At 43.5% G+C, this 15146-nt stretch overlaps 4 gene segments (V, D, J or C); all 4 read left to right on the plus strand.

The window, feature by feature from the left end:
• Positions 1-684: 684 nt before the first annotated feature.
• Positions 685-2058, plus strand: LOC128399960 (immunoglobulin heavy variable 3-21-like). The segment is given in 2 exon segments: positions 685-779; positions 863-2058. Coding segments are annotated over 2 exon segments (411 nt in total).
• Positions 2059-4798: 2740 nt separating this feature from the next.
• Positions 4799-5439, plus strand: LOC128399959 (igW heavy chain V region W26-like). The segment is given in 2 exon segments: positions 4799-4943; positions 5038-5439. Coding segments are annotated over 2 exon segments (411 nt in total).
• Positions 5440-7526: 2087 nt separating this feature from the next.
• LOC128399156 (immunoglobulin heavy variable 3-21-like) lies at positions 7527-8026 on the plus strand. The segment is given in 2 exon segments: positions 7527-7572; positions 7662-8026. Coding segments are annotated over 2 exon segments (411 nt in total).
• Positions 8027-12975: 4949 nt separating this feature from the next.
• LOC128399157 (immunoglobulin heavy variable 4-61-like) lies at positions 12976-13992 on the plus strand. The segment is given in 3 exon segments: positions 12976-13045; positions 13159-13507; positions 13932-13992. Coding segments are annotated over 3 exon segments (456 nt in total).
• Positions 13993-15146: the final 1154 nt, after the last annotated feature.

Consider the following 15146-nt stretch of genomic DNA (forward strand, 5'->3'; position numbering starts at 1 on the left):
AAATTATCCATAATAGGGATCCAATCTCTATCCATTCTTTGGTTAAAAGCACCATGAGTGGATATTCTGCTACCACATTAATCCCTAGCTTCCTTCAGTTCAGTTTTAACTTCAATATCTTGAGGCAACTGCCCTGTTCCTCACCATAATAAAGGTAAAGGGACTCCTGACCATTAGGTCCAGTTGTGGCCGACTCTGGGGTTGCGGCGCTCATCTTGCTTTATTGGCCGAGGGAGCCAGCGTACAGCTTCCGGGTCATGTGGCCAGCATGACTAAGCCACTTCTGGCGAACAAGAGCAGCAGACGGAAACGCTGTTTACCTTCCCACCAGAGCAGTACCTATTTATCTACTTGCACTTTGACGTGCTTTCAAACTGCTAGGTTGGCAGGAGCTGGGACCGAACAATGGGAGCTCACCCCGTCACAGGGATTCGAACCTCTGACCTTCTGATCAGCAAGTCCTAGGCTCTGTGGTTTAACCCACAGCGCCACCCGCGTCCCTTACACCATGGGTGTTGCCAAAAAAATTGACAGTCCATAGTCACATGTATGCCTAATGAGATTGGATAGTCAAAGGGCCATACTGCTCTTTTATCCTCACAGATATGCAAATACTTAAACAGCATCCATATATTATCCCTGCCCTGACTCAAACCCATGTACACAACCTCAGTGTGACACTGCTTGGTTGCTATTTTTTACTTACTCACTTTCCAATTAAAAATAAGGGGAAATGACAACTTTACTTCAATGTGCTTTCCTTTTTGTAATACTTGAAGGTAATCCTTCTTTCAGATAAAGACCTCTGTTACATTGTAGTTGTAAATGAGCTTGAAGTCTAATCATAAATCTATCTTTTCAGGTGTCCAGTCAGAAATCCAGCTCACAGAATCAGGAGGAGACATTAAAAGACCAGGAGAGTCTCTCCGCCTCTCCTGCAGAGCCTCCGGGTTCACCTTCAGCAGCTATTACATGTCATGGGGGAGACAAGCTCCTGGAAAGGGCCTGGAATGGGTGGCCAGAATAGGTACAGCTTCATCTCCCATTAACTACTTGGATTCCATCAAAGGAAGATTCACCATTTCCAGGGATGATTCAAACAGCCAGCTGTTTTTGCAAATGAACAACCTTAAACCTGAGGACACAGCCGTGTATTACTGTGCAAGAGACACAATGATTGACTTCCATTTAGATCTTAGACAAAAACCCTTCACTACATTCCTTTAGTGAAGTTTCCAGAGGGAGCACTAAAGCACCACAAACCAGAAACTCACAGAGCAGAGAAGACAAAACAAGGGAACAACAATAGCTGTTATTATAGGGAACATCAGTTCTTCTTTGTCCTGTCTCTAACCTACTGGGAGTTGTCCCATGATCATCTTGTTCCAACGCAGTGGGCCCATTCAAAACAAATTCATCCTGCCCAGTCCTTTCTTTCTCACATAGGGCTACTTCCCTCAAGATTTCTGTTCTTTCAAAATTTCTGATTACAGTGGAAGATATTCAGGAGCAGTTTGTGCCACCACCATGTTGTGGTCCTCCTGGACTGAGAATAAAGTAATCTGGAAATACTATGCTCATTTCTTGAGACTCAGAGAAAATGATGTTCTGGCCTAGATAAGTAAAACAACAGTAATTTACAGTCTTTCCCCATCACAGCACAATGCCATTTACTGCTACATTGTTACTTCCAGCTTGACCCACATAAATTAGAACGCAGACCTCCTCCCATCCCAGATCCTTTCCCCGTGCAAAGTTCTTTCTTTTGAAGTGTGGTGCTGCACATGCCTCACCACCCAGCACCCAAATTAACAGCCTCCCAGCCTGCCTCAACTGCAATAAAAGCTGGTGATAATGGGTGGGGCTTGAATTCTCAAAGGGGTCAGAAGAGAATCACCAATGAGTCAAGCATATACAACAAGGAAAATAATTATACAAGAGATATTAATAACATGTGCAATTATTTGGCCCAGCACATATGACCATTCCTGGAGCTCATATATGTTTCTTTCAAGATTCCATCAATATCTTTTGCTTTTTTCCAGAGTTTATAAGAAGGCAGAAGTTCTTCAATAGCTGCTCTTTTCAACATGATCTTGCAGCATTACTGGACTGGAAGAATGTTCAGATTGGGAGGAAAGTGGGATGCTCTTATCCTCACCACACACCTGCGATGTAGGGTAGCTGAGAGATAGGGACTAGCCCAAGGTCACCAGAGCTGCCATTTAAAGCACATGGCTTTTTCCGAAGAATCCACGATCAGTGATGTACCCCTCATAGTATTACACTTCCCAGCATCTTTAGCAGTTTAAAATTATCAGCATTCCATCAGAGATGCCATCTGCTTTCAATGCACGTTGAATGGATGGTGCGTACCCAATCTGGCTGAAGTACATGGCCAAATTGGAGTCAGTGTTACATTCCACCCATTGCAACTTTTCTCTATGTGAGTGAGGATGCTGGTGGTTGGAGACTGACAGCGCCAGCAGCAAACCAGAGCCCCAAAACCGCTTGCAACAGCCTCTTCGCCTGCTATATATTACTGGGGAGGGTCTCGTGCAAATACCTTCAGGAGGCTGTGGGTGGTTTGGAATGAAATCTCCTCAATATAAAATTTTAACATGTTTCCTATTGGAAAGGCTCCTCTTCTCTATCTCTCTAGAGTCTAGGACATTTGTTCACTAACATTATGAAATTGCTGCTCCTTCTTTCTTTGGTGGCCTTTCCAAAATGTAAGTAAATTTTTGTGATGAGTTGTTTCATGTGGTCATTTGATGATTTTCAAACATTCACTGAAATCTTCAGTGTTTCCAAGGGGTCTTCTCAGACATTCAGGTTGTATCATCTGGGCCAGAGGCAGTGAAACAAGGAGGGAACCTCAGCCTGCTCTGTAAAGTGACAGGTTTCTCCATATACAGTGGTACCTCAGGTTAAGAACTTAATTCGTCCTGGAGGTCTGTTCTTAACCTGAAACTGTTCTTAACCTGAAGCACTACTTTAGCTAACTGGGCCTCCTGCTGCCACTGCGCTGCCGCTGCACGATTTCTGTTCTCATCCTGAAGCAAAGTTCTTAACCCGAGGTAATATTTCTGGGTTAGCGGAGTCTGTAACCTGAAGCATATGTAACCCGAGGTACCACTCTATATTAATACTTATGCCTGGCACTGGATCTACCTGGTACCTCGGAAAGGCCTGGAATGGATTGCAAAGATACACCCTTATAACGGGATGACTTGGTATGCACCTTCTTTCAAGAGAAGTGCAACCATTTCTTCAGATGCCTCTGGGAATGAGTTCTCCCTCCAGCTGAACTCCCTGACAGCTGCAGATGCCTCTGAGTATTTCTGTACCACAGAGACTACCACAATGAGACAAGCTGTTAAAAAAAGGGCAGGAAACAATTCCCCCTGCAGAAATCTAGCTGCGTTCAATTACAATAAATCAATCACTAAGCTTGCAAACACAAAGAGAAAGGACAATTCAATTAAATACTTTAAAAGTTATGAGGCATTCTCTAGGAGTAGGGTGTCATTTTCTCTTCTGTTTGTATTCTGGTGGGGTACGAGAGCTGAAAATAATGCCAATATATTTCACAGCTGGAAACCAAGGTGTCCCTTTGGTTTCATACAGTACATGGGCAGACAAGTCTAAAAAGCTTGGGACATAAATTTTCGTGGCCCTGCAGCGGCTATGGTGACTCATTTACCAGAAATAATGTATTTAGCATTATCTCTGGAAGTGTATAGTGACCAAACTAAGCCTTCTAGAGAAAAATATACCTAGGGGGATGAGTTTGGTCAGAATGGAGTATACACTTTCAATGGGTCTACTCTGAGTATGACGCAGTCCTGTGGGGTGATTTTAAACTAAGCTTTACTCATTAACCAACCAAGACCTGTTAAGCAATCTTCACAATCCTCACAATGCAGGGGTAACACATGGGGCTCACACACGCACTGGAAGCTTCTGTCACTTGGCTTAAATTCTGCAGGATAAGGATGGTTTGCAAAAATTCAGTGGTGTAGCATGGGTTCCCAGCTCCAGGGCATAGCTGTCAACTTTTCCCTTTTCTTGCAAGGAATCCTATTTGGAATAAGGGAAATTCCCTTTAAAAAAGGAAAATGTTGACAGCTATGCTCCAGGGGCTACGTGGAGGGGTGTGGGAGGGAGGGAAATGGAGTGCACTTATACATTAACTACCTAACAGTGTCTGTGTCACCCAGGAGATGACAGTCAACCACCCCTGTGGCTATGTCACTGTGAACAATTCTGGCTCTGTGGATCCTGCCACCTGAGGCAGTTTCTTCACCTTGCCTCATGGGTGGGTCAGCCTAGAAGCCTCTTTGCAACCTGGGCTTTTCATGCCCTTGCTGCCACCCAGCTGTTCTATCCCCATGAGCAACAATCCTGCTGCAGTCATTAGAGAACCACACATGCCAAAACTGTTTCAGTGACTAACGCAGACTTGGCACAGTGCGATGCAGGAATGGGCAACTCAGTTTAAGCTCCCTTGGGACACTCTGACACTGTATTGTGTAGAAAAGTCCTTTAGTTCACCTCATAACACACAAACTCAAATGAGACATGTTACCCACATCTCTCACTTTCCCTGAGAGAAAAAGAAAACCTACGGAAGAAATTGGCCCAGAAGACTTGGATCAGTGAGCCAAGCCACAGGCAATTGGTAGTTCATTCCCTTTCCAACCAACCTTCTACGCAAGATTCCACATGTCTGAAGGTTTTTCATCCCATATTAATACTGTGCCCTCTTACACTGGCAGATTTATGCAAAGCCGAGTTTGTTTTCTCTTCCTACTTAAAGCCGCAAGTCTCTCACTTCACACAGACTTCCTGGCACGGCACTCAGAGTTCCATTCAGACCCATCCCACCACTATGCCTTCTTTCTTGATGATGCTCCTGGCATTGGCTGCCTCCTCTTCAAGTGTGTTAAGTCTTGCATTGTAGTTCATCACTTAATTTTGGATTTCTAAGATAATATTTGGCTGATGGTTTCTCCTTTTTTCCTCAACTACCAGGTGTGGTCTCACAGGTGGTTCTGACCCAGACATCAGATCCAGTCTTGAAAAAACCTGGGGAATCCCATAAACTGAGCTGTGCCACTGCTGGATTTGATATTAACAGCTACTGGATGGACTGGATCAGACAGAAACCTGGCAAAGGGCTGGAATGGCTTGTTCACTATTACAATAGTGGGAACAGTCATTATTCCTCTGCAATCCAAGGGCGATTTACAGCCTCGAAGAGTGGATCAAACTTCTATCTGCAAATGAACAACCTTAAACCTGAGGATACAGCTGTGTATTACTGTGCAAGAGACACAGTGAGAGGCTTCCCATTAGACCTTAGACAAAAACCCTTCATTGCATTCCTTCAGTAGAGTTTCCAGAGGGGGCACTAAAGCACCACAAACAAGAAACTCTCAGAACAGAAAAAAACAAGACCATGGCCCAGGTTGGACAGGGGTCCAAGAACATCTGCAGGGCCCCTGGTTCTTTGTTCTTACCCCCAAGCAAAGCAATGTCCTGAAAAAACCTTGTCTCTTCTCCACCACAGGTCAGCAGCTTCATTCAACTGTATCACTGTGCTTCGACAACAAGCATGTGAAATAGGGAATAGGGTCAAAGTTGAATCAAATCACAAGCAAATCAAGGATTAGTGCTCAACAATTGTTTCAGGTGCATAGCTACATGCCTGGTGCTGCCCACTCTCCCCAAACTCAATGGAAGGGAAATTATAAACCTCTACTAAATTTAATTTCATGTGATAAGCATATTCTCATAAAACCAGGCTGCAGAACCTTCTTCTCCCTCCTGTTTCCCACAAGAGGGCAAGCGGGGAGTAAAAAACATCCAGTGTCATCAGCCCATGTCTGAAATGGTGTTGCAAGTACCGTTAGTGGCTTCATCTGTAAAACTGACAATTTCTTCAGATGTTTCCTTGCAGACCATCATCGCATGGGCCCCTTGAGACTTTGCACTTCTCCACACTTAAGCTTTCTCTGTACTTTCCAGGCACAGATCTGTGCTTTAAAGGTCCATGTCTGAACTGCTGTTTATTGTGCTTTGGGCGGAAACACCAGGACAAAGAAGAAGGAGAAGAAGAGGAGGAGGAGGAGGAGGAGGAGGAGGAGGAGGAGGAGGAGGAGGAGGAAGACATGTAACTTTAAAGCCCTTTGACTCCCGAAGGCACTTTCTCACAGTTCTCTTTATATCTTCAACCCAAAAATCACAATTCATTGCTGGGGGAAATGTAACTAGTACAAACCTGATGTGGCTAATAGTTTGATGGCAATAAATAAAAATGGCATAAATTCAGGATCTAAAAATTGGATCTGGAGCACATGATTTTTTATTTATTTTTTATTTATCTTCCATGTGTGAAGAAGCCACATGCAGTATTTCTTGTTCTTATCTCTGCCCAGGGATGAACAGAGTGGTTAATTCTTTCATATTTCTGTTTTTGATTTGCTCAGTTGTGCTCTCTTTTTTAATCCATAATTTGTGAATAAATGCACAAAAAGTACACATTTAAACTGTATTGATGTTGTATTCAATGTATCACCATCTTCTCCAGTGCATTTCAATGTTTTTCGATAGATTTCTTCACAACATACCTGTTTCATTTGCATTTCTTTTAGTGCATTTTTGAGACTGTATTGAATGGTGGACTGCAGAACAAGATCTGGAGAAGTTTGTTATCTGACTGGGAGCTCATCCAAACATCCATTTTCCCCATTGTTTTCCCCCAGGAAAATTCATGGATTAGTGCTGAATTGAAAGAAACGACGATCGTTTTTTCAGCAGATTGCTGTTTGTTCTAATTTAGTGCTAAAGAACAGCTTTCCCATGAGAAAGTGGTGGGACAAAGGCAAAATTGCTGAGACTCATGGCTAGAAAGCAAGGCAAACCATTCTGACCCATGATTTCAAGGAACAGGACAAGTGGAAGTGTGGACAAGCCATAGGGAGTTGCCTTCTGATCCACAAGCAAGTCCCAGAGATTCTGTTTCGTTGAATTATTCTGAAAAGTGGACAACACAAATTCCTCCTTCATCTCTGCACAGAATAAGATTCTTCTGCATACACATAAGTTAACAGAGAGACTGGTTTGTGTAAAAATGGTGTTGATATTTGCCATTTCACACATTACAGACAAATTTATCTCCCCATCATTTAGAAAGACAGAAAAAAGAATGGAAGACGGCTGCCTACTTCACCCAGCCCCATTTTGCTCTTTTTTTTCCTGAGAGTGATATGCAAATGTAATGTGGTAAGAACTACTAAACTGTACATTGGAAAATAATAGCTTGTTATATAGACTAGGCTTGCCTTCAGAACCATAGTTTGCCCAACAGCTGTAGTGGTACTTTTACCTTACTACATATGCAAATTATTAAAGATTGCTTCCTCTTTAAATCCACCAGACACCCTCCCTTCCTCACCACAGGACCCTGAATACGTGGGGCCACAATTTGCTCAACCCTCTCCAGTCATTAGATGGCAAAAATGAAAGCTTTCCTTCAGCTTGTTTTCTTTTCAGCAGTTTTTAGAGGTAAATCCATCCTTTCAAATAAACAAGAATTGGACAGCCTGACTGCTAATAATATACAGAAGAGCTAATTGATATCTCTTTTTTTCTAGGCATCCAATCAGAGGTCCAACTGGTAGAGTCTGAAGGAGACATAAAAAAACCTGGAGAGTCCCTTCGCCTTACCTGTCGAGCCTCCGGGTTCACCTTTAGCAGCTATCGCATGAACTGGGTGAGACAAGCTCCAGGAAAGGGCCTGGAATGGGTGGCCTATATAAGTACAGCTTCAACTCCCATTCACTACTTGGATTCCGTCAAAGGAAGATTTACCATTTCCCGAGATGATTCAAACAGCCAGCTGTATTTGCAAATGAACAACCTTAAACCTGAGGACACAGGCGTGTATTACTGTGCAAGAGACACAGTGAGAGACTTCCCATTAGACCTTAGACAAAAACTCTTCATTGCATTCCATTAGTGAAGTTTCCAGAGGGGGCACCAAAGCACCACAAACCAGAATCTTTCAGAGCAGAGCAGAAAAAAACAAGCGAATAACAATAGCTGCTAGTACAGGGAACATCTGTTCTTCTTTGGCCCATCTCTAGCCTGTTGAGAGTTGTCCCATGATCATCTTCACCTGGAGTACTGTGTCCAGTTCTGGGCACCACAGTTGAAGAAGGACACTGACAAACTGGAACGTGTCCAGAGGAGGGCAACCAAAATGGTCAAAGGCCTGGAAACGATGCCTTATGAGGAACGGCTAAGGGAGCTGGGCATGTTTAGCCTGGAGAAGAGGAGGCTAAGGGGTGATATGATAGCCATGTTCAAATATATAAAAGGATGTCACATAGAGGAGGGAGAAAGGTTGTTTTCTGCTGCTCCAGAGAAGCGGACACGGAGCAATGGTTCCAAACTACAAGAAAGAAGATTCCACCTAAACATTAGGAAGAACTTCCTGACAGTAAGAGCTGTTTGACAGTGGAATTTGCTGCCAAGGAGTGTGGTGGAGTCTCCTTCTTTGGAGGTCTTTAAGCAGAGGCTTGACAACCATATGTCAGGAGTGCTCTGATGGTGTTTCCTGCTTGGCAGGGGGTTGGACTCGATGGCCCTTGTGATCTCTTCCAACTCTATGATTCTATTATCTTGTTCCAACCCAGTAAACCCATTCAAAGCAAATTCATCCTGCCCATCCCTTTCTTTCTCTCATAGGGCTTCAGGCTTCCCTCAAGATTTCTGTTCTTTCAAAAATTCTATTTACAGTGGAAGATACTCAGGAGCAGCTTCTGCCACCAGCATGTTGTAGTCCTCCTGGACTGGGAATAAAGTAATCTGGAAATGCTATGCTCAACCTTAAACCTGAGGACACAGCTGTGTATTACAGCCATACCTCAGGTTGAAGTAGCTTCGGGATAAGTATTTTTGGGTTGTGCGGTGCGGCGACCCAGAAGTAATGGAGCGTGTTACTTCCGGGTTTCACAGCTGGTGCATGCGCAGATGGTCAAAATGATGTCACACGCATGCGCAGAAGCGGTGAATCGCAACCCGCACATGCGCAGACACATGGACGCAGGTTGCGTTCACTTCTGGATGCGAATGGCGCTCCGGAACAGATCCCGTTTGCATCCAAAGGTACCACTGTACTGTGCAAGAGAGACATAGTGAAAGGAATTGAATGTAGGCTCAGAAAAAACTTCCATCTGAAATCTTATTAGCATTTCTTAATGTTTGTAGGGAATGAACTGGATAGTTCAAACAAAAATCTGAATAGTCAATTGACACCTTTTCCTAGCTTTCAATTTGAACTGCACTGGGGAGGGGAAGAGTTGATCTTTTTAAATAATAAAAAAAGGCTTGATCTTTTTTAATTTTAAAAAAATATTTTGTGTGTCCACATCTAATCTTGCCACTTTTTAAAATTTATTGATTGGTTGTGTTTTTCTTTTTGTAAATCTATCAAAGAAAACAATTTAAAAAATGGGATTAAGGGGCGTTCTCAGGAAAGTGGAGGGTAGATCTTCTGTGTGGTGGCCCTGGCTGTTCTTCTGATAGGAAATGCATGGCATAGGAGAGAATAAAAAGCGGGTCAAGGAGGGTCAGTTGTGGGGGGTGGGGAGTGATGAATGTCCTTATTTTCATCTGAGGAATCTTGGAGGTTATGCAATCATATCTTTCAGGAGCTTCACCCTCTCTCTCTATTTATGCAGTCCCAGCAGGCAGGATAAAGAGGAGGGATTTAGAGCCACCCCTCTGTCTGCTGAGTCAAGTTTGTAGGACAGAACCTTTGCAGACATGCCTGAACAAATGCCCAGAGCAGTGATGTACCAAAGAGCAAGTGCTGGGGAGGGAAAACCATCTCTCTGTCCAGGCATTCTCAATGACAAATAAGGAAGACCTAGAAAAACCTGCACCATTCTGCTTGTAAGAGCCACTTTATATTCCATCTGTCATTGGAGGAGGGGCTCATGCAGATATGGGGGCGGGCAGAATTCCTCTTCAAAAGGAAACTCACCACATTAAAGACCCTGACCTTTTCTCCCATTCAAAAGATCATCTTTCCTCAATAGGCTACCTATACAAATTATGAGGTTCATTCTGTTCTTGTTTTCTTTTGCTGCTGTTCCAGGATGTAAGCATACCTTCTGGGGAAAATTAAGACAGCTCTGTTTACTTAATGTATGAATTAGATGGTGTCTGATGCTCATTGCAATCTTCTCTCTTTCCCAAGGGGCCTTTTCAGACATTCAGCTTGCACCTTCTGGACCAGGAACAGTGAGACCGGAAGAGAATCTGAGCTTAGTCTGTAAAGTGACAAGTTTCTCTATTTCTACTTCTGGTTACGCTTGGGACTGGATCCGTCAGCCTCCTGGGAAAGTTCTAGAATGGATTGCAGCAATAAATCACAACTCAGGGGGGAAATGGTATGCCCCTTCACTGCAAAGCCGAGCAACCATTTCTTCAGATGCCTCCAAGAACGAGTTCTCTCTCCAGCTGAACTCCTTGACAGCTGCTGACTCCGCTGTGTATTTCTGTGCCCGATCAACACACAGTGAGAGAAGGCCAATGAGGGATGTGTACAAAAAGAGGAAACTGATTTTGAACACTCATTTCTGTCTCTACTCCATAAATGTTATATTGCAAAGAGAGGAAGCTGATCTCTTGAACATTGAGTTCTATTCAGCCTAACCTCCTGATTAATCAGTCTTCATGGCAACCTGGGTGATATATATGAAGATAGATGTATCTCAGGAATTCTCAAACATTATATATGTTTGGACATTCTATTGGGCTTATGACATTGATGAGGAGGATTAACCATAGAACACATGTTTTGCAAGCAGAATGTACCCTCCTCATTCTGCAGGATCTCCAGTGAAAGGGGGAACCAATTTCCTGTTACTGTAGCTTTCTTTCCATGAACGTGCTTGACAGACTACTATCCTGACACCCCCATTTTCTTTTTGTTTGTCCCTCTATCTAGTGAATGCCCCCATTTTAATGTTTGTTTCAATTTGATATATGGTACCAAGGTGATGCCTCACTACTGATCTAGCGGAGCTTTCCATTCTCATTCTCCATGTCCAGTGAAAGATTCATTTAAGAAGAGATGTAAAAAAGCTCCAGCTGAGACTCAGGAGAACCATTGCCTGCCACAATCCAGTGGGTCTACTCTGAGTATTTCTAACATCATACACAATGACCATAAATCAATTGCATACTTACATCTTTATATAAGGGGAAACAATTGCCTATCACTGCAGCCGACACTCCTTGTCTCTGCCCCCAGGTGAGGACTGATCCTGGAGTGGAGGCTGCAGCCAGGCATGAGGAAACTGCCTCGGCAGCTCCCTCTTGCATTGCAGCACAGCCAAGGAGAGGGGTGGCAAAGCTGCTTTCTATTTTCCTCCACTTTGCCCCTGGGTCAATGAGTGATGGCAGCATGCCCCAGAGCATGCGTGCATGGTGTACTTAAACTGGGTGGCCCCGGCCCTCTCAGTCGTGGGGGCAAAGCAGTGTGCTTGGTCGCAAATATGTATTTTGTGCAATCTTGAATATTTGTTATTTGTTCCACAGAACAAAATACAAGCCTTCATCACTCACCATTCCCTTCTTGTGCAGCTCACAGGGAAATTCCCTTTCCATTTGGGGTCTCTTTATTCCTAACAGAAGCTACTTAGGGGAGGGGAAAGCATTTTTCTTGATTCTGTGAAGCTTCCTTACATAACAATGATGGTGAATAAATGAACAACAACAAAAAGCATTTATGGTTAGAAAGGTTCAGATGATCAATGCATCCATGTTTGACATGCTCTTCAAACCACCTTTGTAGACAGGCAATAAATCCAACTTGATAAATCCACTGTCCTTGGCATACGGACAGAAGCACTGCTGAGAGGTTTGAAGGTCATACATGCAGATCAGACCATGATGGCTCAAGCACAAGCAACAGGATTGAGATCCCTGTCTGAACTTCCTGGGGTGGCTCCAACTTCATGTCTTGCATTGAAGGAAGGGCTGAGCTGAGCTATGCAAGCATGGATGAAGCCCCCACCCCCCAAGCCAGCATGCAGATTCCAAGAGGAGATGCAGAAGAAGGATCCTCTGTCCCTATCCCTCTCCTCCCTCCCCTGGGGAATAATTGGTTTCTTTTCTCTGCATGGCCAATGATCAGGGATGACATGACACTGCAGAGAATGTGTGGTGTAGTGGTTTGAATGATGGACTAGGGTCTAGGAGACCAGAGTTCCAATCAGCCATGAAGGTCATTGGGATTTAAGCAGCACTGAGGCAGCTTTCCTGCCACTTCCATTAGGTGCCACATAAGGCAGATGACTCACCCCAAGTCATTGGTGGGCTGGCTCTTTGGACCAGAAAACTTCTGCAGAGAAGGGTTTAGGCAGTCTGAGAGGGATCTCATGTTCCTGTGAAAGTTATGAGTGTGTTCATCTTTACCAGCTGAAACACAGGCTGGATAGAAGAGCCTTATCCTTCAATTCATTCAGAGTGGACCTTTGACTGAGATGCTTCTAAGTGATCTCATAACACTCCTTCTTTGGTCAAACCTTGATACTGAATTAGCTGGACAGTTGACATTAAAAGAACTGTAGCTAAGAAAATGGTTCAGAAAGCAAGGCAGATATCCAAAGCATGATTTCTTGAAAATTATGTACTTCAAAATCTTTAATACTGATTTTACAGTAAACATGTTTGTTAACATATTGGAAACACACCTGAGGGGAAAGCAGGCCAGCCCTGACCTCAGCCCAGTTTCTCACAGTCTCTTTATATAGCATATCTTGCTAAGGAGGTGCACATGCAAATCACTCAAGCAGGCTGGAGGTGGTCTTGCGGAGCTCTCAGCAAAAGAGGTCCCCTCAGTATAAATTACTGACTTTCTCCCATGTCCAAATCCTCCTTTTTCCCGCCTCACTAGGACACTTCTTTGTTAAAACCATGAAGTTCCCGCTGTTCTTGTTTTCTTTGGTGGCCTTTCAAAAATGTAATTGTATATTCTAGGGGAAGTTCAAAAATACAGGTTGATTTCATGCAGTGATTAGATGATGTTCATTAAATGATGCTCAATTCAATTCATTATATTTCTCTTTTTTCAAGGGGTCCTTTCCGATGTTCAGCTTGTTTCTTCTGGGCCAAGAACAGTGAGACCTGGAGAGAACCTCCGTCTGCTCTGTAAAGTTACTGGTGTCTCCATCACTGATTCAAGCTATGTTTGGAACTGGGTCCGTCAGCCTGCTGGCAAAGGTCTAGAGTGGGTTGCAAGAATATACCCCTATAATGGGGGGAAATGGTTTGCTGCTTCTCTTCAGAGCCGTGTCACCATTTCTTCAGACAACTCCAAGAATGAGTTCTCTCTCCAGCTGAACTCCCTGACAGTTGCTGACTCAGCCGTGTATTTCTGTGCTCGAGAAGACACAGTGACACACGGCAATTGGGACTCTGAACAAAAAGAAGAAACTGACTCTGAATGCAGAAAGTTGGTTCTATTCAATCGGAATGCATAAATTACTTTGGAAACGCAATGCAAAATAATTCAAGTAGAAAATTAAAGAAGTACTGAGGCATATTTTAGGTAAAGGTTCTCATGTTCTTTTCTGTATTTAGGCAGGTAATCATGATGGTGGACTGGATTCCCGTGTCAGTCTATTCCAGCTGTATGTTTCTGTGCATCCAGCCAAATGTCATGGTTTTGCTTCCTTAGCAAAGATGAAAATATATGAGATGCTTCCATGCTGGAACCTATCATTTCTGTGAAAAGATAGTTCGTTCTATTCAATCACAATAAATAAATAAGCTTCCAAAACCAATGGTAATTAAGAATTCAATGAGAATAATAAAGAGGTACTGCAAAAATTGAGCAAAAGCATTCCCTGGGGGAAAGGTTCTCATGTTTCCCTATGCATGTATGAAGCTAAACATCAACTGGGATGATGGATTAGATTCTGTACAGTTCTGAGAGAAGTAATATCCTCTTCGGGTGTCAATGTTGTGAGCCCCTCCATCACAGGCTCAGGTTGTATATATGTTTAAATAAACCATATATCATAAAGACAACATAGTCTCTATAGTGCCTCATTTTCAAAAAGGAAATACAGACCCTCGGTGAGTGCCTGGAACCCTCAGAATCTTGCACCGCTCAGAGATTGGGGGGCTGTGTAACTGTATGTTGGTGTGTGTTTTCTTCCACAAAGACAATTGTTTTTTCCTCTGCTTCATTTGTACTGGTCCCCTGAGAGTTTGACTCCTTAAGAGATTTCCCCACAATTCTGATAAGGAATGCAGAGATCTCAAAGCACACATCCGGAATATCTCCTGACAACACTGTAAAAAAGAGGCTACCACCCTACCCCTGGAATATTTCAGGTCTAAAAATTTACTGCAGCATCCTATAAAAAAGAGAGAGATCCAAACCTACCAACAAACAATGGAAACAACTCCACTATGCCATAACCTCAAAGAAAATTCTGGTCCTTAGTTTCTGGGGCATTTAACACCAATGACCTCTCCTCTCCACCTGTGCCCCTGCTATTCATGTGCCTTGCATGAAGATCTTTCCGGTGGAGCAGCTTGTCATCATTCTATGCAAATCGATGCCTCCGAGTGCCCTCCAGTTTCATGAGATGAAATAAAAATGTTAATAGGCCAGTTTAACTAAGTGAAACCCATTGGCCCAGATGGTACAAGTCCTAATGTTCTTAAACTGGACCCTGATTGCTGGGCTCTCTTGCTGCCCAACCTATTCACAAAGGTATATATGTCTGGACTAATGCCAGAGGCATGGATAAGTGCAATCATCGTTCCAATATACAAAAAGGGAGAGTGCACATTGCCATCCAACTACAGACCAATAAGCCTCCTCTCCATATTGGGGAAGATATATGCTAAACAACTTCTGGGAAAGCTTACCCAGGGGATGTCCCAATTTGCGTTACCAGGCCCTGAGCAGGTGGACTTTTCCCAGGGCAAAACCACCTTGCATCATTGTGTCATACTTTCCCACCTAGTGAATAAGTACTCTAGTGTTCTAAATCAAAAACTTTGTACAGCGTTTCTGGACCTAAAAGAAGCCTTTGACTCAATCCTGA

Source organism: Podarcis raffonei, chromosome 13, assembly GCF_027172205.1.
Source record: "Podarcis raffonei isolate rPodRaf1 chromosome 13, rPodRaf1.pri, whole genome shotgun sequence".
NCBI lineage: Eukaryota > Metazoa > Chordata > Lepidosauria > Squamata > Lacertidae > Podarcis > Podarcis raffonei.